A 26,164-nucleotide genomic window follows, 5' to 3' on the forward strand; every position below is an offset into this window, starting at 1 on the left:
GCTACCTGGTTGAAATAACAATTTTGTGGTAAATTTTTTTTTTTTTTTTTCATGGCTCAACGTTATAAAATTCTGTGAAGCACCTGGGGGTTCAGGGTACTCACCAAACATCTAGATAAATTCCTTGAGGGGCCTAGTTTCCAAAATGGGGTCACTTGTGCGGGGTTTCTGCTGTTTAGGTACCTTAGGGGTCCTCCAAATGTGACATGGTGCCCGCAATCTTTTTCAGCCAAATTTCCTTTCCAAAATTCAAATATTGCTCCTTTCGTTCCAAGCCCTCCCATTTATCCAAACAAAGGTTTCAGACCACATGTGAGGTATCACCGCGCTCATAAAAAAGTGGTTAAGAAACCTTGAGGTCAAATTTTTGGAATTACCTCTTGAAAAAGTGAGAAAATTGATGCTAAAGTAACATTTTTGAGAAAATTATTAAAATTTTCAATATGACAACGTAACGTTAACAAAATCTGTGAAGTACCTGTGGATCTAAAATGCTCACTATACCCCTAGATAGAAGCCTTGAGGGGTCTACTTTTCAAAATGGTGTCACTTGTGAGGGATTTCTTCTGTTTAGGTACCTTAGCGGACCTGTAAATGCAACATGGTGCCCGCAATCTATTTCAGCCAAATTTGCTTTCCAAAATTCAAATATTGCTCCTTCTGTTCCGAGCCCTCCCATTTGTCCAAACAGAGGTTTCTGACCATATGTGGGGTATCGGCGCACTCATAAGAAAGTGGGGAACAAGTTTTGGGGTCCATTTTCTTGTGTTATTTCTTCTAAAAGTGAATAAATTTGGGTTAGAGCAACATTTTTAGGTAAAATTTAATTTTTGCTTTTTTTCATTCCACATTGCTTTTGTTCATGTGAAGCACCTGAAGGGTTAATAAACTTCTTGAATGTGGTTTTGAGTACTTTGGGGGGTGCAGTTTTTATAATGGTGTCACTTTTGGGTATTTTCTGTCATCTAGGCCTATTGAAGTCACTTCAAATGTGATGTGGTCCCTAAAAAAATGGTTTTGTAAATTTTGATGTAAAAATGAGAAATCGCTGATAAACTTTGAACCCCTCTAACTTCCTAACAAAAAAAAATTTTGTTTCCAAAATTGTGCTGATGTAAAGTAGACAAGTGGGAAATGTTATTTATTAACTATTTTGTGTCACAGAAATCTCTGGTTTAACGGTATAAAAATTCAAAAGTTGAAAATTGCTAAATTTTCAAAATTTTTGCCAATATTCAATTTTTTTCATAAATAAACGCAAAAAATATTGTCCTAAATTTGGTACTAACATGAAGTCCAATATGTGACGAAAAAACAGTCTCAGAATCACCGGGATCCGTTGAAGCGTTCCAGAGTTATAACCTCATGAAGTGACACTGGTCAGAATTGCAAAATTTGGTCTGGTCATTAAGGTGAAAGTTAGCTCCGTCACTAAAGGGTTAATGCTCCTAACAACATTTTTGAAGGATTGCTAAAGGACTACCCATTGGGACATGGTTTACAAGTACATGCAGTTACGTCATGCATTTGAGTCGCAGAACAGAATAGCACCAATTGTTGTACAACCGGACAGTGTAATTAACATAATAGAAATGCAGAGAGGTAAGGCAGGTTGTATATCAATGGTCTATGAGGGACTCTTGTCCATGTCTGTTGGGAAGCATCCAATTGAGGCATATGTGAAGTGGGTGGAGGATTTGGGAGAGATTTGAGAGGAGAAATGGGAGTCTATTCTGCAATATGTCACCAAAATATCTCTGAGTGAAGTGAAAAGGCTCTTGCAGTTATATGTCATGTATAGTCTATAAAACCGCTGTGTGGATGCATAATGCGGGAGAACAGATTCCAAGTGCCTGAAATGTGCCGTGGCAGAAGCAGGGATCATACACATGTTGTGGGAGTGCCCGTTTTTAGAAGGGTTCTGGATCATAGTCTTAAATTTAATTAAATCGGTGATGCAAGTGGAGCTACCCAGGATTCCTTTGGTGTGTGTACTGGGCTATGTGGATGAAGTGGGAGCGGAAGAACATGAGAAACTGGCAGTTGTACGACTATATGCGGCAAGGAAACTTATTGCTTCGTACTGGCTATCAGAAAAAGCACAGACGCGTAAGAAATTTATCCAAAAAGTGAACTTTATTATTCTTATCGAGAAAAATATTTATATTAAAAGGGGAAGGAGGATACAATATGAAATGATAGTGGCTTCCACCCGTGTGATTTATGAGATGTTCAAAAAGATTGCATTTTAATGTAAAATATTTCCCACATTCTATCATGAAAAAGACTTCTCTGTGTGAGTTCTCTGGTGTCCAACAAGATGTGATTTTTGGATAAAACATTTCCCACATTCAGAACAGGAGTAAGGCTTCTCTCCTGTGTGAGTTCTCTGATGTTTAACAAGAATTGATTTCTGTGTAAAACATTTCCCACATTCTGAACATGAAAATGGCTTCTCCCCTGTGTGAGTTCTCTGATGTGTAACAAAATGTTGTTTATGTGCAAAACATTTCCCACATTTTGAACATGAAAATGGCTTCTCTCCTGTGTGAGTTTTTTGATGTGCAACAAGCTCTGATTTCCATGCATAACATTTTCCACATTCTAAACATGAAAATGGCTTCTCCCCTGTATGAGTTCTCTGATGTGAAACAAAATGTTGTTTATGTGCAAAACGTTTCCCACATTCTAAACATAAAAAAGGCTTCTGCCCTGTGTGAGTTCTCTGGTGTGTAATAAGATGTGTTTTCTGTGCATAACATTTCCCACATTCTGAACATGAAAATGGCTTCTCTCCTGTGTGAATTCTTTGATGTGTAACAAAACGTGATTTATGTGCAAAACATTTCCCACATTCGGAACATGAAAATGGCTTCTCCCCTGTGTGAGTTCTCTGATGTTCAACAAAACGTGATTTATGTGCAAAACATTTCCCACATTCTGAACATGAAAATGGCTTCTCCCCTGTATGAGTTCTCTGATGTGAAACAAAATGTTGTTTATGTGCAAAACATTTCCCACATTCTAAACATAAAAAAGGCTTCTGCCCTGTGTGAGTTCTCTGGTGTCTAATAAGATGTGTTTTCTGTGCAAAACATTTCCCACATTCTGAACATGAAAAAGGCTTCTCTCCTGTGTGAGTTCTCTGATGTATAACAAGAAGTGATTTTTGTGTAAAACATTTCCCACATTCTGAACATGAAAAAGGCTTCTCTCCTGTGTGTGTTCTCTGATGTCTAACAAAATGTGATTTCTGTGCAAAACATTTCCCACATTCTGAACATGAAAAAGGCTTCTCTCCTGTGTGAGTTTTCTGATGTATAACAAGAAGTGGTTTTTGTGTAAAACATTTCCCACATTCTGAACATGAAAAAGGCTTCTCCCCCGTGTGAGTTCTCTGGTAACTAAAAGACTCTGAAGAAAATCTTTTCTCCCCTGTGTGAATTTTGTTAAGTATTTTTTCAGATTCTAAAGTTGAAAATGATGTTTTCACTGTAAGAGCATTTCTATTTTGAATGCTTGTTTTGTGACTTTTATTTTTCTTAATAGTCTGTGATAAATCAGAAGTAGGTTCAAAAGAATGAGAGGATATATCCTTGCTTTGAAGAGATGATGCTATATCTGGAGCAATGGCATTCACTTCAGTTACATCTTGTGGCATATCAAGGTCATTTGATTTAAAAACTGAAGATGTCAGTTGTGCCTCTGATCTCCTGGTACAGTCATCTGCCAAGAATAAAATTTTTTAATAATAATATATATATAGAAATGAAAGGATATGATTTATGAAATAGCTAAAGAAATTGCAATTTATGTAGTAATCTATAATTAGAATATTTACTGAAACAAAAAATGTTCATAAATCTAACAGTAGTCAGTAATCAGAGCAGGAACCAGTAGACCATGATGTTCAATCTTCTTTGTTCATTTTGCATCCCAAATATTTGAATAATAATCCACCAAACAATGTTTTCTAGCCAAAATTATACCAAAAACCTACTCGCTCAGTGGGAAAAATGGAGGGTTTCCACATTAGTTATAGCTGAAAAACTCTTGAAAAGCAATATGGCTCCATAATTCAATAAAAAAAAATCCCAAAGCCAAATGTCCTTAATTCTTCTCAGCGTTGCAGTGGCCTAAACACTGTTACTATCCATGTTTGGCATTGCCACCGGGAAGAACCCACAAACATTTACGGTGTGTGTGTTTCCTGGAGACCAAGCTGGGTGCTATGTATTGGGCAGTATAACGGCATATTTGTAATTTTCCCTCTAAAACATCCACTCTTTGCAATTTTCCAGAGACTGCCTCTGGAGTCAAAAATAGTACTTTCGGCTAAAGCAGAATACGGTAAATGCTATTTACTGACTATATGTTGCGGTATCACTATTTGTTTTAAGAACATCCAAATGCAATGTTTGAAGCGAAATTCAGACTACTTTTTTTTTTTTTTTTTTTAGTGAACAGGAACAAATTAATTTATAATCTATAATTCTATTTTGACAGGAAAAGGTTCCCCTAGATTAATCAACCGTGTTCACTCAGTCCATCTGGGTAATCCAGATTGTTTAAAATTTGCTGGCATGGAACGAGTCGTTATCTCACAAATAGGAGGTAATACACACAAAATCCTGTTACAAAAAGAAGCAATCTGGATAACTGACCTAAAGGCACTTGGCACTTTAGGCTCGAATGAAAAAAATGAAATGTCAGTTTTTCTTTGATTTGATCATAACTTTCCTAATTTAATTGATATGAATTATTTTGTATGCCCTATTATTAATCATCTTCTCTGATATTGTGCCCCTGCATTTATATTTCCAATTGTTACATTGTATTGTTTTTAGTATGGTTTTTTAACCTTTTTCTTCACTTTTTGTATTTGCAGTTGATTGTATTTATCGCTGTCACCTGTTTTCACCTTTACGGATGTGGGAGGTGCTGGTGACAGGTGGACCCGTAGAAGCGCTATTCTAAGCGCAAAACGGCAGCCATTATCCTCGCTTCTCGCATCCTCTCCCTACCATCGTATGTCTACATGAAATAAAGGACACTGCATTTTGTTTTGGGTGAGTGCCTCTCTTCCTTCTAGGATTTGGTGGACTGTACCATTATGGCTCTTGTTACTGGCACCCCCTACTATTTTCATGTCCCAGGTCTCCATTCCAGTTTCCTCTCTTCCTTCTAGGATTTTGTGAACAAATCAATCTTAAAATACAAATAAGAACTTACATTGTGTCACAAAAAAATCTCAGACACTGGGATCAGATTCAGCATTACAAAGGTGTTATCATGTAAAGTGACAGATGTCAGATTGGAGAAATGGGGCCTGGATAGGAGCAGAAAACTGGCTGCAGTGGAAAGCCATGAAATAAGAGCGGCTTTTTTACTAAATACTATAGAGAAAACTGTGACTATAGACAATAACACATCTACTAAAATGATCGCCCTCCACCCCGACAGCCTTCACCGTCAGTGATTTAGTAACTAGAGGGGACACATCTGGAGTAATTACAGTATGTGGCTCGGGGGCTCTCGGCAATCCAAACTAATGTAGGGGCCAATATCTTCTGTCAGATGAGTTTCTTGAAGACATTAGACATTTAGAGAGAGCGTTCGTTAACATAGTCCAGTAAATCAGTGTTGTACTCATTTACGATGGACCATTGGCGCTACTATGAGTTTTGGCCAGAAAAGTAGAAGTATTAGTGTTCCCCATTTCAGGAGCAATTGTGCAGTAATCTGAATTCCTTAGGATCAGAAACAAAATAGAATTCATGATGATCCTGTAGATGCAAGTAACTGTATTTTAGAGCCATCAACCACGCTCAGCTTAGCGATTTATCTTGGCGGAGGTGTCATGTTGTTGTGTAGTTAATCACAATCCTCTTTGAAGGAGACAAGTGGGATTGGAAAGAACATCTGTGCTCTATCCCCACAAAGCAGGACCTGGAGACCATGTTTAATAGACTAGAGGAGACTCAGTAGGCATCAGAGTGTATGACCTAGAGTCTGACACAACGTCTTCAATAGAGAACCAATATCTTATGTCTGAACGTACCACTCAGATCTCAAACATTCTAACATTTATAGATGATATAGAAAACCGTTACAGACTAAACCATCTCTGTATTTGTGGCCTGTCTGAAGAAATCTCTTCCCATATGCAGGAGAAAACCATTAATACTTTATCCTATGATTTACTTGGGAGGAAAGAGGACTCGCGTATGGAAATGGATATACTTCACAGAGATATTGGTCCCAAGTCCACCTTGGCCTGAAGACCACGTGATGTTGTGTCCTGCATTCATTTTTACAAGGAGAAGTAAATTCTTTCACAAGCTGTAAGATCTAAATAGAATATACAACTGTAAAGCTGTGACATTTTCATCCTCTCAGATCTGGCCAGGAGCACACTACAACTTCGTAAAGCCTAATGATCACTCACTCAGTTTCTTCGAGACCCAAGGGATCTCCTACCACTGGAGGTTTTCTCATTTCAATTTTTTGCAAAAAAAGATGGACGCCACGCAGAATCTAAGAATTTGGGGGACCTCCCGACCAACTTATCTACCTTCGACTTGCCTCAGATCCATCTGCCAGAATGGACGGCACGTCATACTCTACCCCCACATGCTAATTGTGAGACAGAGCTGTCACCAAAATTGCAACACTTATCCCTCAGTGATGGGCCTCTTAAGACATGAGGTCTTCTTCAGGATGACTGATTGACTGATCTGTACTTATTACCATCACTAGAATTACAATTTGGTCATTATTGATGCCTTTAAATGGTGGCCAGGAGTTTGGTTTGAGAAATTGTATCAGGAAATATTTGTTGTTTTTTTTTTTAAATCTAATCTATCATTGTCACTTCCTTTTCCTACTTCTATTATCTTTTTTTCTGCTTTCTCTCTTTCACCTTTATTCTCTCTATATTGGTGGGTATACTATACATATTTTGGATATTTGAGTAATACGGGTCTCTTGTGGAGATTATCCCTGTCTTGGCTTCCTTAACCCCACTTAGATTGTGGGACCTGTTGATAAGGTCCAGTTTTCTCCTGCTAAGAGTTAATAGTTTAATGTGGCCTATGGAAGTTGTCCCTTCCAATTTCGCATTTCTCCCCAGGTTTGTCTCCTCTATATCCTATCTTAGTCGTTCTCCCTCCCTTTCTCTACTTGTGACATTTACATCTTGTATTGTAAATAGTGCTTTGAAAAGGAGTAAGATATATTAATATCTACATACAAAGGGTCTCAATAGCTATGCTTCAGGAAACATACTTTAAGGCCTCTTTAGTTCAAGTATTCAAATAGATACTACAATGCCTGTTCCCTTTCTACTAACCCAAATAATAAACCAAAGGGTGTTTCTATTGCTTTCCACAAATCTCTTCCCCACCAGATTTTGGAGTCGCGAGTTGATTTAGACGGTAGATACATTTTCCTTATGGTGTGTATTGCTAACATTTATTTCCTCAACACAGAACAAAGACCATTTGGAGTCAAAGTTTTGCAGTCACCGGCTGAGTTCACCGGGAGTTCCTCTATCATTCTGATGAGATACTATGTAGATACAAGAGGGATGGGCTCTGCCTCTAGCTCCTTCCTCTCCCTCCTCCCTGTTTCCAGCTTCTCCCTCAACCCCAAGTTCCTCCCTCTGCCTCTAGCTACTCCCTCCTCTCGTCATCATAGAGTCTCATCAGTAACAACAGATCAGAAATATTCAATTTTCGTTATGTCCCATGTGTAACTCAGAGGCTGCAGATCTATTTCACATGTGTTGCGATTGCCCGGAAAGGAGGAATTTCACTGCTCATGGAATGGTGTCTCGTCATAAAAGGGAAGTTTAGCAACAAAGACTGGACCTTTGTAATGACCCGATCAGCACATTCAGCAGAAGGGAGAGAAGGAAGATTCAGCAATAAGATGTCAAGATTCTAGGAAGTCACCAGCATCATTACCCTCCGCTTTCTCTTAGGTGTCCACCATACAGATTAGATTTTTCTTCCCATAATTTTCTGAATTTTATGCACATTCTACGTACACTGTCATTTGGCTTTGCAGATTAGAGATCTGGGCACCTACGGGTCAACATCTTTTAATTTCAGGGGATAGGATGGATCCTACCTGTAAGATCTGGCTGATACAGATCTCACTCCAACAGAAGGGCGTCTAATGCCCAAAATAATGGGGACAGTGTTGGGTGGAGGAGCATGTGGGGGTCTAGCAGCAGAATGGTGACCATTTTCTATGATGGACTACAACCCTGATAAAGAAGCCACAGCCGGTGACTGAGAAGAATCTGTGACTTCTCTGCATTTAGTGGTCACTACTCACCTGGGCGGTTATCTGTAGGAATCTCCTCTTTACTCCACTCATCACCCCTCACATATGTCTCTGTAGTATTAATATGGGTCAGATCTTCCCCCTGAAACAAATATTGTAAAAGTCACAGACAGATGGAGAAGTCACATCTATGATCAGCTCTAATCCTGCCATCTCCACCGCTCTCATTACACAAGTATAAACCATATAATGCTGGATATTAAAACAAGACTGAGCACAAGACCTTCACAGCCATCTACACATCATAGGGAGATTTCATGGCACCTTCTCTCCATCTACCTGATGATCCTGAGGAACATCGGGGTCTTCTTGTTTACAGTCCTGTGGGAGAAGAGGACGGGGACATCTCTCTGGTGTTGTCCTCTTACTGGATAGAACTGGAGGAGACACATACAGGGACTGAATTCATTCCTTAAATACAGATAATTATAGGCCGTGTGTATTTAGTCCTGTCTATTACCTGGTGATGTGAGGGGCTGGGGAACCTCCATCATGACGTCCTTGTACAGATCTTTGTGTCCTTCTAAATACTCCCACTCCTCCATGGAGAAATAGACAGTGACGTCCTGACACCTTATAGGAACCTGACACATACAATGATACCGTCACCCCCGATCCCTTCATAGCGTTACTGTATAATGTCCCAGCATTCCCAGCAGTGTCACCTCTCCAGTCAGCAGCTCAATCATCTTGTAGGTGAGTTCTAGGATCTTCTGGTCATTGAAGTCCTCATGTATCGGGGGGTGAGGTGGAGGCCCCGTGATTGGGCTCAGGGGTCTTCCCCATCCCTCAGACACAGGGGCCTGACAGCGCTCACTAGAGGTCTTCTTCACTACTGTGTAATCCTGGTTATGGAGAGACACAGTAATAAATCTCACTCCAGACATTTCCAGAGTCCTCACCTCTCCAGTTCTGTCCATCTGTTATTCCCATAGATAAGAATGATGTAATGTGACGTCATCAGAATCTCTCACCTCTCCAGTAAGCCGGAAGAGGATCTCTAGGGTGAGGTGTAATATCCTCTCCGCCATCTTGTCCCTGTCCATATCCATCCTTGAAGGGTCAATCAGGAGAATTCTCTTATATAGAACTCCACTGAGAGGATAAGATATTGTAGGGACCTGAATGGGGAGAAGATGACAATGTGACATCATAAAGAATCCTGTACAGTAATATAATTACTGGAGACTTTATATCCGATCACTGGCAGCAGAAAGAACGCTAACATGTATGACATGAAGAAGAAGACAATTCATGATTTTGGGCTGCGGGAACCAAAGTGAAAATCCTTAATCCAATAATATTGAGAAGCGGGTTTTACTCCATATGTATGGCATGTGACCATTTTATGAGTATTCGCCTGTTGGGAGGTTTTTTTTTTTAATGTTTGCCATTGTTTGCGGGGGTTTAGCTTCTCAGATTTTTTCGTCTGATTCTTAAACTGCAATTTTTTTTAAATAGTCTCAAAATTACTGTAGAAAATTGACACTAAAAAAGACGTGGGTGTGCGGGTGGACGACAAAAACCAACCAGTGTCATGAAGCTGCTGCCAAGGCAGATAAAATAATAGGATGCAGTGAACGAGGCACAGATGCTCTGGACAAGAACAGTTTTGCCTATATACAAGTCACTAGTGCGGCCACACTTACAATATTCTGCACAATTTCGGGCTCCAGTGAATGAGAAGGACATAACTGAACTAGAGCGGGTGCAGAGAAGAGCGACCATGGAAGGATTGCAATAGGAGGACAGGTTTGCAAGCTTGGGGTTATTCATTTTGGAAACAAAAAGGCTACGGGGCGATTTTATTACAATGTACAAGTATATCAGGGGCATTACTGAGCTATTTATAATGAGCTTTATACAACTGAGGCCTGCAATGATGACAAGGAGGTTCAGTCATAATCACAGATGGGGATTCTCTACTGTAAGAGCAGTGAGAATATGGAACTCTCTGACACATGATGTGATAAATGTTGATAGACTACAAAAATTCACGGCGGGCTTGGATGCCTTCATTAAAACGTATATTATTGCAGGTTGTCAGTACTAGATTTTGTGATGGGACATCGATCCAGGGAACTAGTCTAATATTTTTAGAGTCATGAAGGCATTTTGCCCCTTGTAAAGGTATTCACACCCCCGGAACATTTCCAATTATTTTAGCGTCATACCCACAAATGTATTTTATTGTGATTTTATGTGATATACCAGCATTAAGTAACAAGTATTTGTGAAGTGTAAAGGAAATGATAGATGGTTTTCTAAATATTTAAAAATATAAATCTGAATATTGTGACGTGCATTTGTATTAAGCCCCTTGTAGTATGATGCGCCTGAGTGACCAATTGCCTCCAGAAGTCACATAATTAGTAAATTGAGTCACCTGTATCATTTATTCTCAGTATAACTACAGCTGTTTCGTGAAGGTTTCACAAGTTTTGCTTCAGAACATTAGGGATCAAACAGCATCTTGAAAACCAAGGAACGCAGCAGACAGGTCAGGTATAAAGTTGTGGAGAAGAGTAAAGCAGGGTTCAGTTATAAAAAAAAAAAAATTAAAAAAAGCCAAAGCTCTGAACATCTCACTAAGCACTTTTCAATCCATCATCCATAAGTGGCAGTGTGGAAAAACGAGGGTCAGTGGGTACAGTCGTCCGCTGGCCTGGCTGTCTTCAGAAAGACTGCTCGGACCAGGGCTCATCCCACTGAACGCTCATGTGGCGCCCCTGACCTGGTCAGGCACCACTGAGTACTGCACCCATGCTGGGACAGTACAATACAGGTGATCCAGAAGGCTGACTGAGGTGTGGTACACAGGCGCATAGTGATCAGGTCTCACACATGTACCTTTGAGAGGACCCCTGGGGAACCCAGGAGGGGGCCAGAAGCCTCCATCTCCTCTCGAGGGGTGTGGTAAGAGAGTCTGGTTGCTAGGTGGCGTAGGCAAGAACAGGAGAGGAGGGGCAGTGAGTCGGTTAGAGCAGAACTCCAGAGGGCTCAGTGAGGAGCAGACCTGTGGGGCTACTGCTGTCTAACAGCGCCCGCGCAGTGGCTATTGACGGGGGAGAACGGTCAACTAGGAGTGCTACCCGAAATCCATCTTCAGCTAGAGAGAGAGCACGGAGTGGGAAGTAAGGAGACTGCTAGAGAGTACCAGGCCCAAACGGGCGGCAGATCCCGAAGCGGAGATAGATCCAGCTTTCTTTTGCTAAACCTGCCGGTGTGGGGCTCTCAAAGCCCACACCACAACACCACAAAAGCCGCAGCCACGTAGCCACAGTTAGGGCCCATAGGTCACAGGAGGCAAGCAGCTGGAGTGGCCTGGTCCGGGCGACAAGCAAACGGCAAACTAAGGGGAGAGAGGCTGCAGCATCTTCCCTGAGTGACCCCCATAGGGACTAAAAGTCGGGGTTACTCCAAACCACCAAGGGCTAAGGAAGGCGAGTCAGTAGTCACCCTCATAAAGTCAGCCGGAAGGATACCTGGTTCCTGCCTGGTTCATCTCAGCTACGCCCGGGCTACTCACCCTGCCATCAACTGTGAGTAAAGCCCTTGAAAGACATTCAACTTGTGTGGAGTTATTCTGCGCCTTGTAGTTCTACATACTTCCACAGGACCCTGGGGCATGCCTCACTCTCAGGAGGCTACTACAACTAACTGCACATACCATCAGCCCCAGGCACCCCTAACCTGCAGTGGCGGTCCCCACTGACCGCAATACTGAGAGTGGCGTCACGATCAAAACCGAAGATTCCCTACCTGTGACCCGCACCAGCACCCGTGGAGTCCCTGAAGGTATGCACCGATACGATACTTGCGGGGCTTCACATCTGGCGTCACGAACAGGATAAGGACTAGACCTGTTGAGACAGGTGACCATGTGCCTGGGCGGTCCGCTTGAAAAGTTGGAAGCGCCGCCATATTGCCACCATGAAAAGCGCGCTGAAAAACAACAGCAGCCCGCGCTGGAAGAAGTTACCGCCCACGAAGAGGTGTGGCTACCCAGAGATCCCCTGCAGAGTTCTGACCTCGCTTGTGAAGAGAGCGGAAGCGTCCAGAGACGGCGGAACAGAGGAGAAGCCAGCAGCGTGCTAGAGGAAATGGAGTCCAGACGCGGATACCCAGAACCAGGCTCTGCTGCCTGGTGGTGCCGGGAGCTTGCTATCTTCTGCGACCAGCTGGAAGCCAGGATTGTACGGCAGCTCAGTGAGGGACGCACGGAGCTCCTGGAGATGGCTGCGGCGGTTCGGACCTACGAGGAGGGAGCCGCGCGACGCTTACCAGACCGAGAGGCGACGACTCAGACCCCGATGCTGCCACCGATTGGTGAGTCCAGAGATGCCCCGGCCAGCGCAAGTGCCCCGACTCCTGCTGCTACGCCCGCGGCCCCGGAAGAGGCGCCCGGCGCGGCGACACTGAACCAGGCCGCAGCCACGCTAGGTGCGGCCCGCCAAGCCCAGGCCGCCGCAGCGATGCCCCGCCTGGCCCGCAAAGGCCCGACTGCCACTGCAATACTCATCCGTGCCGCAGGTGTGACGCTGACCCAGGCTGCCACCCTGCTGAGCCCAGTCCGCCAGGACCCCACCGCAGCAGTGACGCTCGTCCGCGCCGCAAGTGAGATGCTAAACCAGGCCGCAGCCACGCCAGGTGCGGCCCGTCCAGCCCCGATCACTGCAGCGACGCCCAGCTCAGCCTGCACGGATCCCATCGAGGCTGCGACGCCAATCCAGGCTGCCGCAGCGATGCCCTGCCCGGCCCGCCAAGACCAGGCCGCCGCCACGCCCGGCGCGGCCCGCCAAGACCAGGCCGCCGCCACGCTAGGCGCGGCCCGCCAAGACCAGGCCGCCGCCACGCTAGGCGCGGCCCGCCAAGACCAGGCCGCCGCCATGTCAGGCGCGGCCCGCCAAGACAAGACTACACCAACGTTTACCCCGGCCTGCAAGGCCAGAGCAGACACCGCTCCCCAGACTAAGGACGTCCCTGCTAGGAAATCCCTGGTAGGTGAGGACTCCGCATACTGGCAGTTGAAGGCTGACATGGAGGCCAAGTTCCCACAGGAGATGGTGGCACAATATCTGCTTCCCCCGCACACTCCTAAGGCAACTCCTGCAGCAACCCCGCCCAAGAGTCCACCGCCCGGGTCGGCTGAAGAACATCCATCCCCAGCACTGCCACAGCCAGAGTGCAGCGAAGAACTAAGGGGGAGAGGAGGACAGGAGGCTGAGGAGCTGACTCCAGAGCCACCAGCAGTGGACCCATACCCAGAGCCGGAGATGCTGCCCTATTCTCGCTGGGATGAGGAAGACCTGACACCGTCTGCTGACGAAGATCAGCCCAAGGACCTCACCTGGAGACCTGTAGGCATGGAAGAAACAGCCCAGCAGAATCCAGCCCGCAAGACACGGCGCAGCAGAACACAGTTTGCTCCAGCACCACAGTCTCCAGAGCAGAAGGATGACATCACGGCCAGAGACCTACAAGAAAAACGGTTCCTGAGAAGAGCCAAAGCCCAGGTCAGAGGACCCCTTTGCAGAGGAATTGTGGAAGATTTTAATCTGAAGTCAGGGTACGGATTCATCGTTGCCCCTGGTATAAAGGGAGGCATTTTCGTAAATAGGAGAGATGTGAGAGCCCATTTGCCCAGAGGACACCCTGGCAGAAACTTAAGAATGGGAGATTCAGTACAGTTCACCATACATCAAGGAGAAAGAGGCTGGTACGCGCTTGACGTAGCACCATGTCCTAAAGAAGAAAGGAAAGACAGAGATAAAGAAACAGATACAGAAAAGGAAACAGATGAAGACCAAGAAAGAAAAGACAAAGAACCTACAGATGAGACGACCACAGACGACGACAAAGAGCAGGAAAGCAACAGGAGCCGCAGCCCTACAGGCCCAAGCCCTGGTGAAATGGAGGAGTAAAGAAAAGAAAGAAGAACAGCAGTTAAAGAGTTAAAGTTTTGATCAGTTTTAAAGTTTTGCAACGTTCTCAAGTTCAAGCATGTGCCCACAAAAACTATTGTGAGAAATGAACCTTAAGGCTATGAACTGGCTATAGCCACAAACTCTCGCAGTGTAAATAGTTACACCAGAGGCACCACCACCAGAGCTAGCCTGTTTAGGGGCTTGGCTCGTCTGCAACCAGAGGGGGCCCGTCCGTATATAGGGCCTTGGCTCACCTGCGACCAGAGAGCATGCCTGTTTATGGGGCCTGGCTCTCCACCACAAAGAGGGTACCTGGTCAGCACCAACTGTGGAGGCCGCCTCTACATCCTGCCAGAAGAGGCTGAAGGCGCGGATCCACCAGGCCAGGTATACCCTGAAGCCACCAGACCCTGAAAGCCGCCTCTACATCCTGCCAGAAGTGGCTGAAGGCGCGGCCAACGTGAAAGGGTTTTTTTGGGTGGGTTAACGGACTTGTGGGTGGAGGGTGGTGATGTATGATACCTGGTGGTTTTAAAGTTTTACCATGTTTTAATGTTTTATGCATTTTAAAAATGTTGTCTTGCAGCCCGAGGACGTGCTGGTGATAACTAAGGGGGAATGTGGCGCCCCTGACCTGGTCAGGCACCACTGAGTACTGCACCCATGCTGGGACAGTACAATACAGGTGATCCAGAAGGCTGACTGAGGTGTGGTACACAGGCGCATAGTGATCAGGTCTCACACATGTACCTTTGAGAGGACCCCTGGGGAACCCAGGAGGGGGCCAGAAGCCTCCATCTCCTCTCGAGGGGTGTGGTAAGAGAGTCTGGTTGCTAGGTGGCGTAGGCAAGAACAGGAGAGGAGGGGCAGTGAGTCGGTTAGAGCAGAACTCCAGAGGGCTCAGTGAGGAGCAGACCTGTGGGGCTACTGCTGTCTAACAGCGCCCGCGCAGTGGCTATTGACGGGGGAGAACGGTCAACTAGGAGTGCTACCCGAAATCCATCTTCAGCTAGAGAGAGAGCACGGAGTGGGAAGTAAGGAGACTGCTAGAGAGTACCAGGCCCAAACGGGCGGCAGATCCCGAAGCGGAGATAGATCCAGCTTTCTTTTGCTAAACCTGCCGGTGTGGGGCTCTCAAAGCCCACACCACAACACCACAAAAGCCGCAGCCACGTAGCCACAGTTAGGGCCCATAGGTCACAGGAGGCAAGCAGCTGGAGTGGCCTGGTCCGGGCGACAAGCAAACGGCAAACTAAGGGGAGAGAGGCTGCAGCATCTTCCCTGAGTGACCCCCATAGGGACTAAAAGTCGGGGTTACTCCAAACCACCAAGGGCTAAGGAAGGCGAGTCAGTAGTCACCCTCATAAAGTCAGCCGGAAGGATACCTGGTTCCTGCCTGGTTCATCTCAGCTACGCCCGGGCTACTCACCCTGCCATCAACTGTGAGTAAAGCCCTTGAAAGACATTCAACTTGTGTGGAGTTATTCTGCGCCTTGTAGTTCTACATACTTCCACAGGACCCTGGGGCATGCCTCACTCTCAGGAGGCTACTACAACTAACTGCACATACCATCAGCCCCAGGCACCCCTAACCTGCAGTGGCGGTCCCCACTGACCGCAATACTGAGAGTGGCGTCACGATCAAAACCGAAGATTCCCTACCTGTGACCCGCACCAGCACCCGTGGAGTCCCTGAAGGTATGCACCGATACGATACTTGCGGGGCTTCACACTCACACTCATTTTTTGTGGGCAGAACACTTCTCAGACAACACAGGGTGAGGGAACCACACCTTGGTAAGACATTACTGGTTCACCAATAGGAAAAATCATATTGTACATTTCCAGAAAGATCACAAGATGGTACAAGCGACAGAGTCTCTCCCATCCGTTGGCTCGCGAGGGATTAGAATCTTTGCGACTTCGGGGCTTCCTGGGCTAACTATCCCAGTCAGCAGCACCTCGGTTTTGATGAGCACCCACTGAGAGGAGATAGCGGCAAGCTTAGAAAGCTGACTGAGCACAGCAAGATGCAACTGAACTGTCCTCACCTGGGATCTCCAGGCACAATTGTGGGCTCAGCAAAATTTCTTCACAGACGCCTTCATCCAATTTACCTGAGATAGAGCTGTTTTATAAAGTACAAGGGGCAAAAATGTCACCTCTAGATGTGGAAAGCTGGTAGACACATCCCCAAGAAACTGGCAGCAGCAATTGTAGTGAAAGGAGATCCTACAAAGTATTCACTCAGGGGGCTGAATACTAATGCACATCACAAATTTCAGAGTTAAATTTCTTAACATAATTAGAAAGTCATGTATAATTTCCTTTATACTTCACAAGTGTTTGCTACTTTGTGTTGTTATCACATAAAAACCCAATAAAATCCATTTTTTTGTGGCTGTAATTTGAAAAAATGTGGAAAAGTTCATCAGGTATAAATAGTTTTTCAAGGAACGGTATGTCTACCTTCAACCTAAAAACTGGGAAATTTTATCACGAATGTTCTTCAGTCCACACCCGAGATAGTTTATGTATAGCAAATACTTTGGTGCAAACTTGCCGCCATTTAGGAAAACATGAGACTTTTTGCACTAAAAAGTAACTAACATAGGTCAAAGGGAAAAATACAAAGCGTTTCTATTGTGCGCAAAACTCATGATCTACTTGGACCAATATGAAGAATTTGGAACAAAAAACATTAATTAATACGAGAAGATGAAAAAAAAGTGACTTAGAAAAAAATCACCACAATTGATGAGTTGGATGTAAGTTTTGTGGTGTGGAGCCCGTTATACCGGCAGACGGGATGTGACCGGAGGCAGAAATATTCAGGGAAGGGAAAGATTTTACACTTTCTAGATAAATCCTCTCTTCCCGGGATGTAACAGCCTCTAATGTCGGGATCACACGGCCGGATAAAGAATCATCACAGCTTCATCCAGAAAACTAGGACAGTCTTTTCTTATTTGTCATCCATATACAATCCGGTATTTACAGCCGCTATTAATAATTTACAAGACCATTTACAGCTTCCTACATTACAGAACTGCAATGTATCTGTGGCGCCCCTGAGGCTTCCGTCGCCACAGGTCATTGCACCCCATCCAGCGGTGTGATGCCCCATTCTGAGAGAGGAAGAGAGTGAACTCCGGTCCCCTGGTAAATCCACACTACACCCATTGTTAGGTACATACTGGGACCAAGGAAAGTGGCAGTGACCCCCCCATGCTGCATGCTGGGAGGGGCCGTAAGACCCATCCCTGCTCCTAGAGGGTACAGCTTAGCAACTGGGGAGGTGGGAGGAGCCATCTGAGAGCAGACAAAGGAAGGAAGGTCAAGTTTAGTTAGTCTACCTCAGGGAGTGAGAGAGTGAGCATGTAGTTGGAGAAGAAGAACGAGAGAAAGGAGGGAGGAGGAGGCTTGCTGGAGGCAGGCAAGGAGGAGAAAAGAAAGACAAGAAAGAAGGAAAGAAAGCTCCAAGTCAGACAGGAGCAGAGAAACAGAAGGAGACGCTTCCTGGTGAAGATCCTGGGACCCAGAGGTCCAGGTGACACCACGCAGAGACAGAAGGAGTCGCAGGGCCACGGGTAGTCCTAGAGGTACCACGAGCAGTCCTAGAGGTACCAAGGAGAGGTCCTAGAGGCGCCACGGGTAGTTGTAGGCTGCGGTGGCCTGTTCCACATTAACATCGGTGGAGGGATCAAGCTGCGACAGGGGACGGTCCCTAGAGACTGGAGGAGTGCAAAATCATCTCCAAACAGTAAAAACCGAGGCCCAGGGAACGTTGTAAACTCCCAGGGCCAGAACCCATAGCAGACTTCCAGAAAAGGGGTAATCAGCCGACAGGTGACCCCCCAGCCTGGAGGCTGTAGTGGAGGCCAAGCCAGGTCCATCCTAACAAAGGCAAGGCTAAGGAAGACAGCAGAAGAAAGAGACACTAAGGGAAGGGTACTGGCTTTCACTCTCAGAATCACCCAGAAACGGCGGAGGTCCCTGACAGTGGTCCCAGCAGTCCAAGGGTCCCTACAGCTGTGACAAGAACTGTGAGTAAAGAACTTGAAACTGCACCCTTGGAGTTGCCTCTGTTATTTCATCTGCATAGACATTCACAAGCTCCAACTGTGCCCCGGGCATTGCTCCACCTGTGGGGAGCAGTACCACCATTGCTGCCATAACATCATCCCGGAGGCCTCACACAGCAGCGGCGGCTTAATAGCCGCATACCACAGGTGGCGTCACGAACACAAACTTTATACAAACCCCAAGTCATCAGCCATATTTAACTGACACCCACCAGGGCCACAGAGTCGGGTCCCGCCACCACTGATTACCACCGGACTAGTCCGGCCCGGCACCGGGTGTCCCATAGCCCTGGGGTGGGCGAGTCAAGTTTGGCGTCATGAACAGGATTTCGTGCCCGGTTTCACCGGGTACTGTGCGCCTGAAGAATCGTGAAATAGCCTGTGTTTACTGTGAGAAACTGCCGCCATTGAAGACACTGAGCGCGGGAAGAAGGGGGGCGTGAAAGAAGAAAGGGCGCGAAGAGAAGCCCCGCCCCCTTGTCCAAGAAAAGAGCGCGAAGCGGTGCCCGCCAGAGAAGGCGGAAGAAGAAGAAATGGCGACCAGATAAGCTGGCCGGCTGGCAGAGAGAGTCTAAATGCCAGACCAGCAGATAAAGAAAATGTACCTTATTGCAAACGGAGTGATGCCGGTCGTGATGGGCTGGGCGCCAGTCTGGCGCCAGTTGCTAGTGCAGCCTCTGGCCCCGAATCCGAGAAGGGAAAGGGAGCAGCCGAGTGGCGTGGTCGAGCACCCGAGCAGTGTTCCAGGCAGCATTCCCCAGGTCGGCAGCATGGCGGAGGAGCTGCAGCAAGGTGCACCAGGGACCGGAAGAGTGGATCCCGAGCTGGACCTGCTGAGAGAAGAAGTGCGAGTCCTGGCCCGGAGGCTGAGTAGTGTGGAAGTGGAAGCGGACCGGCAGAAAGAAACGCCGAGGGTGCCGGAGGATCTGGAGCGGTGGATGGATGCCGCGGAGCGGAAGCAGGGTGAGCAACCAGAAACCCCGACCAGTCCGGACCCAGGGTCCCGCCACGCGCCCCCGCTGAGCCCCTTCACTGACCCCCTGGCCTTCCCAGCCTACCGCGCGGACGCCCGGTGGGGCACCGGAGGCCTGCCTGAGACCGCCACAGACGGAGCCTGGGGAGGGGTAAACCCTGAACAACTAGCGGGCCCCCTGCCGAGTCCCCCTGTGAGCCTCCTGGGAATGGCATCCCCGGGAGTGAATTGGGACGCAGCGCCCATTGAAAGCGGGGGACTGCAGCGGCCGCTGCTCCCCAAAGAGACTCCCCTGGCCAACGAACTGACGTGCCGGAGGCTGGTAGTAGAGTACCAGAGGGAGCGGGAACTCCGGGAGGAGAAACGGAGGGCTAGAGAAGCCGCTAATCTGGCCTCCAAAGAAGAGGTCAGGAAGGCCCTGAAGGGATCCGAGGGCCCAGTGCGACGGGGCCTAGTAGTGGACTTCCGACAAGCTGGTGGCTGGGGCTTCATCAGGGAGCCCGGTCTGGGCAAGGACGGGTTTGTAGCCCGAAGAGACATCGAGGAGCACCTGCCCAGAGGCCACCCAGGGAGAGATGCAAAGTTGGGTGATGTCGTAGAGTACACACGGCTGATGGGGAACCGTGGCTGGTACGCGCTGCATGTACATATCCTGCGGGAAGAAGCGGCCCCAGAAGAGCCAGAGTGGCGCCGCACAGTGCAAGAGCGCAGCATCTCCCCTAGCAGCAGCACCACCTCAAGGCAGACCCAGGCCACAGAACTGAGCAGAGGTCCTGCGACAGCCACTCAGGAGACGCAGACCAGGATCTCCATGGCGTGTGTGATGCAGGGAGCCCGGCCAAAGCAGGGCCCTAGAGACCACAGCAACAGCCCCCTACAGACAAGCAGCCCTCTGCAGCAGCGCCGTGCAACACCTGCAAGCGGTCCCACTCCAATCCAGGCTGCAGAACAGCGCAGAAGGTCAGGGACCAGCGCCCAGGGGACCCAGACGATGATATCGTCGGCGTACCTGCTGCCAGGAGCAATGCCGGAGTGGGACCCCCGCATCTACCCTCGTGAGTAAAGATGAAGAGATGCTGAACTGTAAATAGCCCCTGTCTGCCCCTCATTCTTTTTGAAGAAGTCCCTTGTGTTCTGCCCATCATTCTTTTCGAAGATGACACCCTTTCCTGCTGTACTGCCCCTCATGCTTTTTGAAGACGCCACCCCCCATGTTTATGTGTACCGGGCCACTGAACTGGAATGTGGGCCCCGGTAAATGTGATGTCTTATGTGTCTTATGTAACCAGGCCATTGGACTTAGTGGCAGGTTGATTATGTACCATTGTTGTTTGAAAGGAAACGAACTGCCAGGCTACTGGACTTGTAGCCGAAAATGTATATAGTTGCACCCGTTGTGCCCCCTACCAGAATTATGGGGGAAGTGCCCAAACTGTGCAATGAACTGAAAGTGCACACATAGTTTCTTTATAAGAAGTTTGCAACGTTTAAGTACCTATGCCTCCCATAAAGGGAAGAAATGTTTTATTGTTTTATGTTTTGCATACCAAAAATGTTTTGCAGTTCTCCCACATGTTTTTGTGGTTTTTCAGCCCGAGGACGTGCTGGGATTTGCTGTGGGGGAGTGTGGCGCCCCTGAGGCTTCCGTCGCCACAGGTCATTGCACCCCATCCAGCGGTGTGATGCCCCATTCTGAGAGAGGAAGAGAGTGAACTCCGGTCCCCTGGTAAATCCACACTACACCCATTGTTAGGTACATACTGGGACCAAGGAAAGTGGCAGTGACCCCCCCATGCTGCATGCTGGGAGGGGCCGTAAGACCCATCCCTGCTCCTAGAGGGTACAGCTTAGCAACTGGGGAGGTGGGAGGAGCCATCTGAGAGCAGACAAAGGAAGGAAGGTCAAGTTTAGTTAGTCTACCTCAGGGAGTGAGAGAGTGAGCATGTAGTTGGAGAAGAAGAACAAGAGAAAGGAGGGAGGAGGAGGCTTGCTGGAGGCAGGCAAGGAGGAGAAAAGAAAGACAAGAAAGAAGGAAAGAAAGCTCCAAGTCAGACAGGAGCAGAGAAACAGAAGGAGACGCTTCCTGGTGAAGATCCTGGGACCCAGAGGTCCAGGTGACACCACGCAGAGACAGAAGGAGTCGCAGGGCCACGGGTAGTCCTAAAGGTACCACGAGCAGTCCTAGAGGTACCAAGGAGAGGTCCTAGAGGCGCCACGGGTAGTTGTAGGCTGCGGTGGCCTGTTCCACATTAACATCGGTGGAGGGATCAAGCTGCGACAGGGGACGGTCCCTAGAGACTGGAGGAGTGCAAAATCATCTCCAAACAGTAAAAACCGAGGCCCAGGGAACGTTGTAAACTCCCAGGGCCAGAACCCATAGCAGACTTCCAGAAAAGGGGTAATCAGCCGACAGGTGACCCCCCAGCCTGGAGGCTGTAGTGGAGGCCAAGCCAGGTCCATCCTAACAAAGGCAAGGCTAAGGAAGACAGCAGAAGAAAGAGACACTAAGGGAAGGGTACTGGCTTTCACTCTCAGAATCACCCAGAAACGGCGGAGGTCCCTGACAGTGGTCCCAGCAGTCCAAGGGTCCCTACAGCTGTGACAAGAACTGTGAGTAAGGCTAGTTTCACACTACGTCTTTTTAACATCCGCTGAAAACGTTTTTTTTAGCGGAAGTACGGATCCTGCTTTTACAGCAAATAACGTATGCAAACGCATATGTTATTTTGCAGGATCATGCACTCGATGTTTAGGGGCGGGCATTGGAGTCATGTGATCGGGAGTGAGGGGAACTAGACTGGGAGGAGGCTTCTGACAGCTGCAGACGCTGGTAACCAAGGTAAACATCGGCCTTGGATACCCGATATTTATCTTGGTTACGAGTGTCTGCAGCTGCTAGGAGCCGGCTAGCGTTACGCGTAACCAACGTAAACATCGGGTAACTAAGAGAAGTGGTTACGCGATATTTACCTTGGTTACGAGTGTCCGCAGCTCGAGAGAGAGAGAGAGAGAGAGAGAGAGAGAGAGAGAGAGAGAGAGAGAGAGAGAGAGAGAGACTGGTTCTGGGCATGCTCAGTCCAAAAGCAGGATCCTGTCTATCAACATGCAGCGTTCACCTGCGTTATAGTCAGGATCCAGCAATTTGCAGTATTTGGACGGAGCTCAAAAACGCTACATGTTGCGTTTTTGAAACATGTTAAAATAACGCAAAAGGACGGATCCTGCGTCTAACGGACGCAAACGCACGCAAACGCAGGTGGACGCGAGTCCATTGAAAATGCATTGACATGAAAACGGATTTGCACAGGATCCGTACTTCCGTTAAAAAAACGTTTTCAACGGATGTTAAAAAGACGTAGTGTGAAACCAGCCTAAAGAACTTGAAACTGCACCCTTGGAGTTGCCTCTGTTATTTCATCTGCATAGACATTCACAAGCACCAACTGTGCCCCGGGCATTGCTCCACATGTGGGGAGCAGTACCACCATTGCTGCCATAACACCATCCCGGAGGCCTCACACAGCAGCGGCGGCTTAATAGCCGCATACCACAGGTGGCGTCACGAACACAAACTTTATTCACCTAGCCACATATTTTACTGACACCCACCAGGGCCACGGAGCCGGGCCCAGCCACCACTGACTACCACCGGACTAGTCCAGCCCGGCACCGGGTGTCCCATAGCCCTGGGGTGGGCGAGTCATATCCGTAACACAATGTCTGCTGTATGGTGGAGCTGGTGGGAATCTGATGGTTTGTGCAGACACAGACCTGAATGGACGAGTCTCCTCCGATTTACAGAAGGCACTAGAGGATGCTGGGATTATTCTCACACGCAGATTCTGTCAGTGAGAAAGAAATTCCCCATCTGCACTGCCACATCCAATAACAATGGTCTGAGGGCGAGACGTTGTGTTATTTTATGGACAGCACTGAAAATACAGTAGTGTGAACGAGGACTAAAAGGAATCAAAGCTCTTATCTCTCCTAATCCTGCCATCTCCACCGCTCTCATTACACAAGTATAACACATATAATACTGGAGGATAAAACAAGACTGAGCACAAGACCTTCACAGCCGTCTACACATCATAGGGAGATTTCATGGCCCCTTCTCTCCATCTACCTGATGATCCTGAGGAACATCGGGGTCTTCTTGTTTACAGTCCTGTGGGAGAAGAGGACGGGGACATCTCTCTGGTGTTGTCCTCTTACTGGATAGACCTGGAGGAGACACATACAGGGACTGAATTCATTCCTTACATACAGATAATTATAGACTGTGTATATTTAGTCCTGTCTATTACCTGGTGATGTGAGGGGCTGGGGATCCTCCATCATGATGTCCTTGTACAGATCTTTGTGTCCTTCTAAATACTCCCACTCCTCCATGGAGAAATAGACGGTGACGTCCTGACACCTTATAGGAACCTGACACATACAATGATACCGTCACCCCCCGATCCCTTCATAGCGTTACTGTATAATGTCCCAGCATTCCCAGCAGTGTCACCTCTCCAGTCAGCAGCTCAATCATCTTGTAGGTGAGTTCTAGGATCTTCTGGTCATTGATGTCCTCATGTATCGGGGGGTGAGGTGCAGGCCCCGTGATTGGGCTCAGGGGTCTTCCCCATCCCTCAGACACAGGGGCCTGACAGCGCTCACTAGAGGTCTTCTTCACTACTGTGTAATCCTGGTTATGGAGAGACACAGTAATAAATCTCACTCCAGACATTTCCAGAGTCCTCACCTCTCCAGTTCTGTCCATCTGTTATTCCCATAGATAAGAATGATGTAATGTGACGTCATCAGAATCTCTCACCTCTCCAGTAAGCCGGAAGAGGATCTCTAGGGTGAGGTGTAATATCCTCTCCGCCATCTTGTCCCTGTCCATATCCATCCTTCACAGGGCAATCAGGTGAATTCTCTTCTATAGAAGATCTCCACTGAGATGATCCGATATTGTAGGGACCTGAATGGGGAGAAGATGACGATGTAACATCATAGAGAATCCGCTGTAATAATACAATTACTGGAGAGAATAAAGGGAAACATATAATGAGAACATTCTGGGGAACATTATACTGTGTGAGGGCAGAAAGGGGCTGAGGACCGAGGGCAGAAAGGGGCCGAGGACCGAGGGCAGAAAGGAACCGAGGACCGAGGGCAGAAAAGGACCGAGGGCAGAAAGGGGCCGAGGGCAGAAAGGGACCGAGGGCAGAAGGGAGCCGAGAACCGAGGGCAGAAAGGGGCCGAGGGCAGAAAGGGGCCGAGGGCAGAAAGGGGCCGAAGACCGAGGGCAGAAAGGGGCCGAGGACCGAGGGCAGAAAGGGGCAGAGGGCAGAAAGGGACCGAGGGCAGAAAGGGGCCGAGGACCAAGGGCAGAAGGGGGCTGAGGACCGAGGGCAGAAAGGGGTCGAGGACCGAGGGCAGAAAGGGAACGAGGACCGAGGGCAGAAAGGGGCCGGGGACTGAAGGGCAGAAAGGGGCGAGGACTGAGGGCAGAAAGGGGCCGAGGACTGAGGGCAGAAATGGGCGAGGACTGAGGGCAGAAATGGGCGAGGACTGATGGCAGAAAGGTGCGAGGACTGAGGGCAGAAAGGGGCCGAGGACCAAGGCCAGAAAGGGGCGCTGACTGAGGGCAGAAAGGAGCCGAGGACTGAGGGCAGACGGGTTTCCTCACTTCCGGCCTCTCATAGTTGGGGCGTTTGTATCTATCAGAGGAAAAGGAACAAAAACCTCATGATTCATAGAAATCAGCGAGAGAAAAACTCAAGAAAGTCTCAGAGCTGAAGGGGTTAATGCCGCCTGCGCCAGTAATGGGGAATCTCCACACACCTCCTCCTGCAGAGCCGCACACTAGATATATGGCTGCTCTGTACTTCCAGGACCTGTAATGATGTCACATGGAGGGGAGGAGTCAGGGTCACATGATCAGCTCCTCAGTGTAGTCCTATATTGGCGTGCACACACTGGACAGGCGCGGTGTCAGTGGACAGTTAGGCTACTTTCACACATCCGGTTTGAGCCCTGCGGCTCAATCCGGCTGTGAAAACTATGCAACGGATGCGGCGAAAACACCGCATCCTTTGCATAAGTTTTTACATGCGGCCCGTCCGTTTTTTTCCGGTTGCGGCATGCTACTGAGCATGCGCAGTGGAAAAAACCGCATGCGGCGGCCGGATGCGGTTTTTCCCGCATCGCGCCGCATCCGGCCTCCATAGGTATGCATTGAAAAATGCGCCGCAGCGGCCGGATGCGGCGCGATGCGGTGTTTTTTGCCGGAGCAAAAAACGTTGCAGGGGACGTTCGATCCGGCCGCCGCATCAGCTAAATCTGCCGCATGCGGCAAAAACCGTACCGAACGCAAGCCCCTGCGGCACAATACGGCACTAATGTAAGTCTATGCAAAAAAAAAACGCAACCGGCGTTACAAAAGCCGGTTGCGGTTTTTCTGCAGAACGCCGTATTGTGCCGCAGAGCAAAAATCCGGATGTGTGAAAGCACCCTTATAGTAATCCACTGTTGCGTATGTATGTGACCCCTGTTGCGTATGTATGTGACCCCTTCACACTCTTATTTCAATGTTTGCTAAATTGAATTCTTTATTGATAAGTTCAGGTGAGGAGAAGATTTGTTGAGCGACTTTAGAAGAAAAACGTTTGGACCTGATCGATCTTGATCACAAGTCGCTGAAAATGTGTGTATGACTTATATGTAGCGGAGCCGCATTTGTAAGATGTGTACGGAACAGTGCCGTGTGTACGATGTTCACGTGTAGCTGTGTATGTAACGGAGCCGTGTGTGTATGACGTATATGTAGTGGA

The 26,164-nt window shown here is 47.9% G+C and overlaps 1 protein-coding gene across 1 annotated transcript in view; it reads right to left on the reverse strand.

Moving 5' to 3' along the window:
* Positions 1-2,216: 2,216 nt before the first annotated feature.
* LOC142313113 (uncharacterized) overlaps positions 2,217-26,164 on the reverse strand; it is a 297,964-nt gene continuing 274,016 nt past the window's right edge. Inside the window, 3 exon segments of the mRNA XM_075352098.1 lie at positions 2,217-3,726; positions 8,344-8,377; positions 10,192-10,226. Coding sequence (XP_075208213.1) covers positions 2,276-3,726; positions 8,344-8,377; positions 10,192-10,226 — 1,520 coding nt within the window. The 3' untranslated portion in view covers positions 2,217-2,275.

Source organism: Anomaloglossus baeobatrachus, chromosome 5 (genome assembly GCF_048569485.1).
Source record: "Anomaloglossus baeobatrachus isolate aAnoBae1 chromosome 5, aAnoBae1.hap1, whole genome shotgun sequence".
Lineage (NCBI taxonomy): Eukaryota > Metazoa > Chordata > Amphibia > Anura > Aromobatidae > Anomaloglossus > Anomaloglossus baeobatrachus.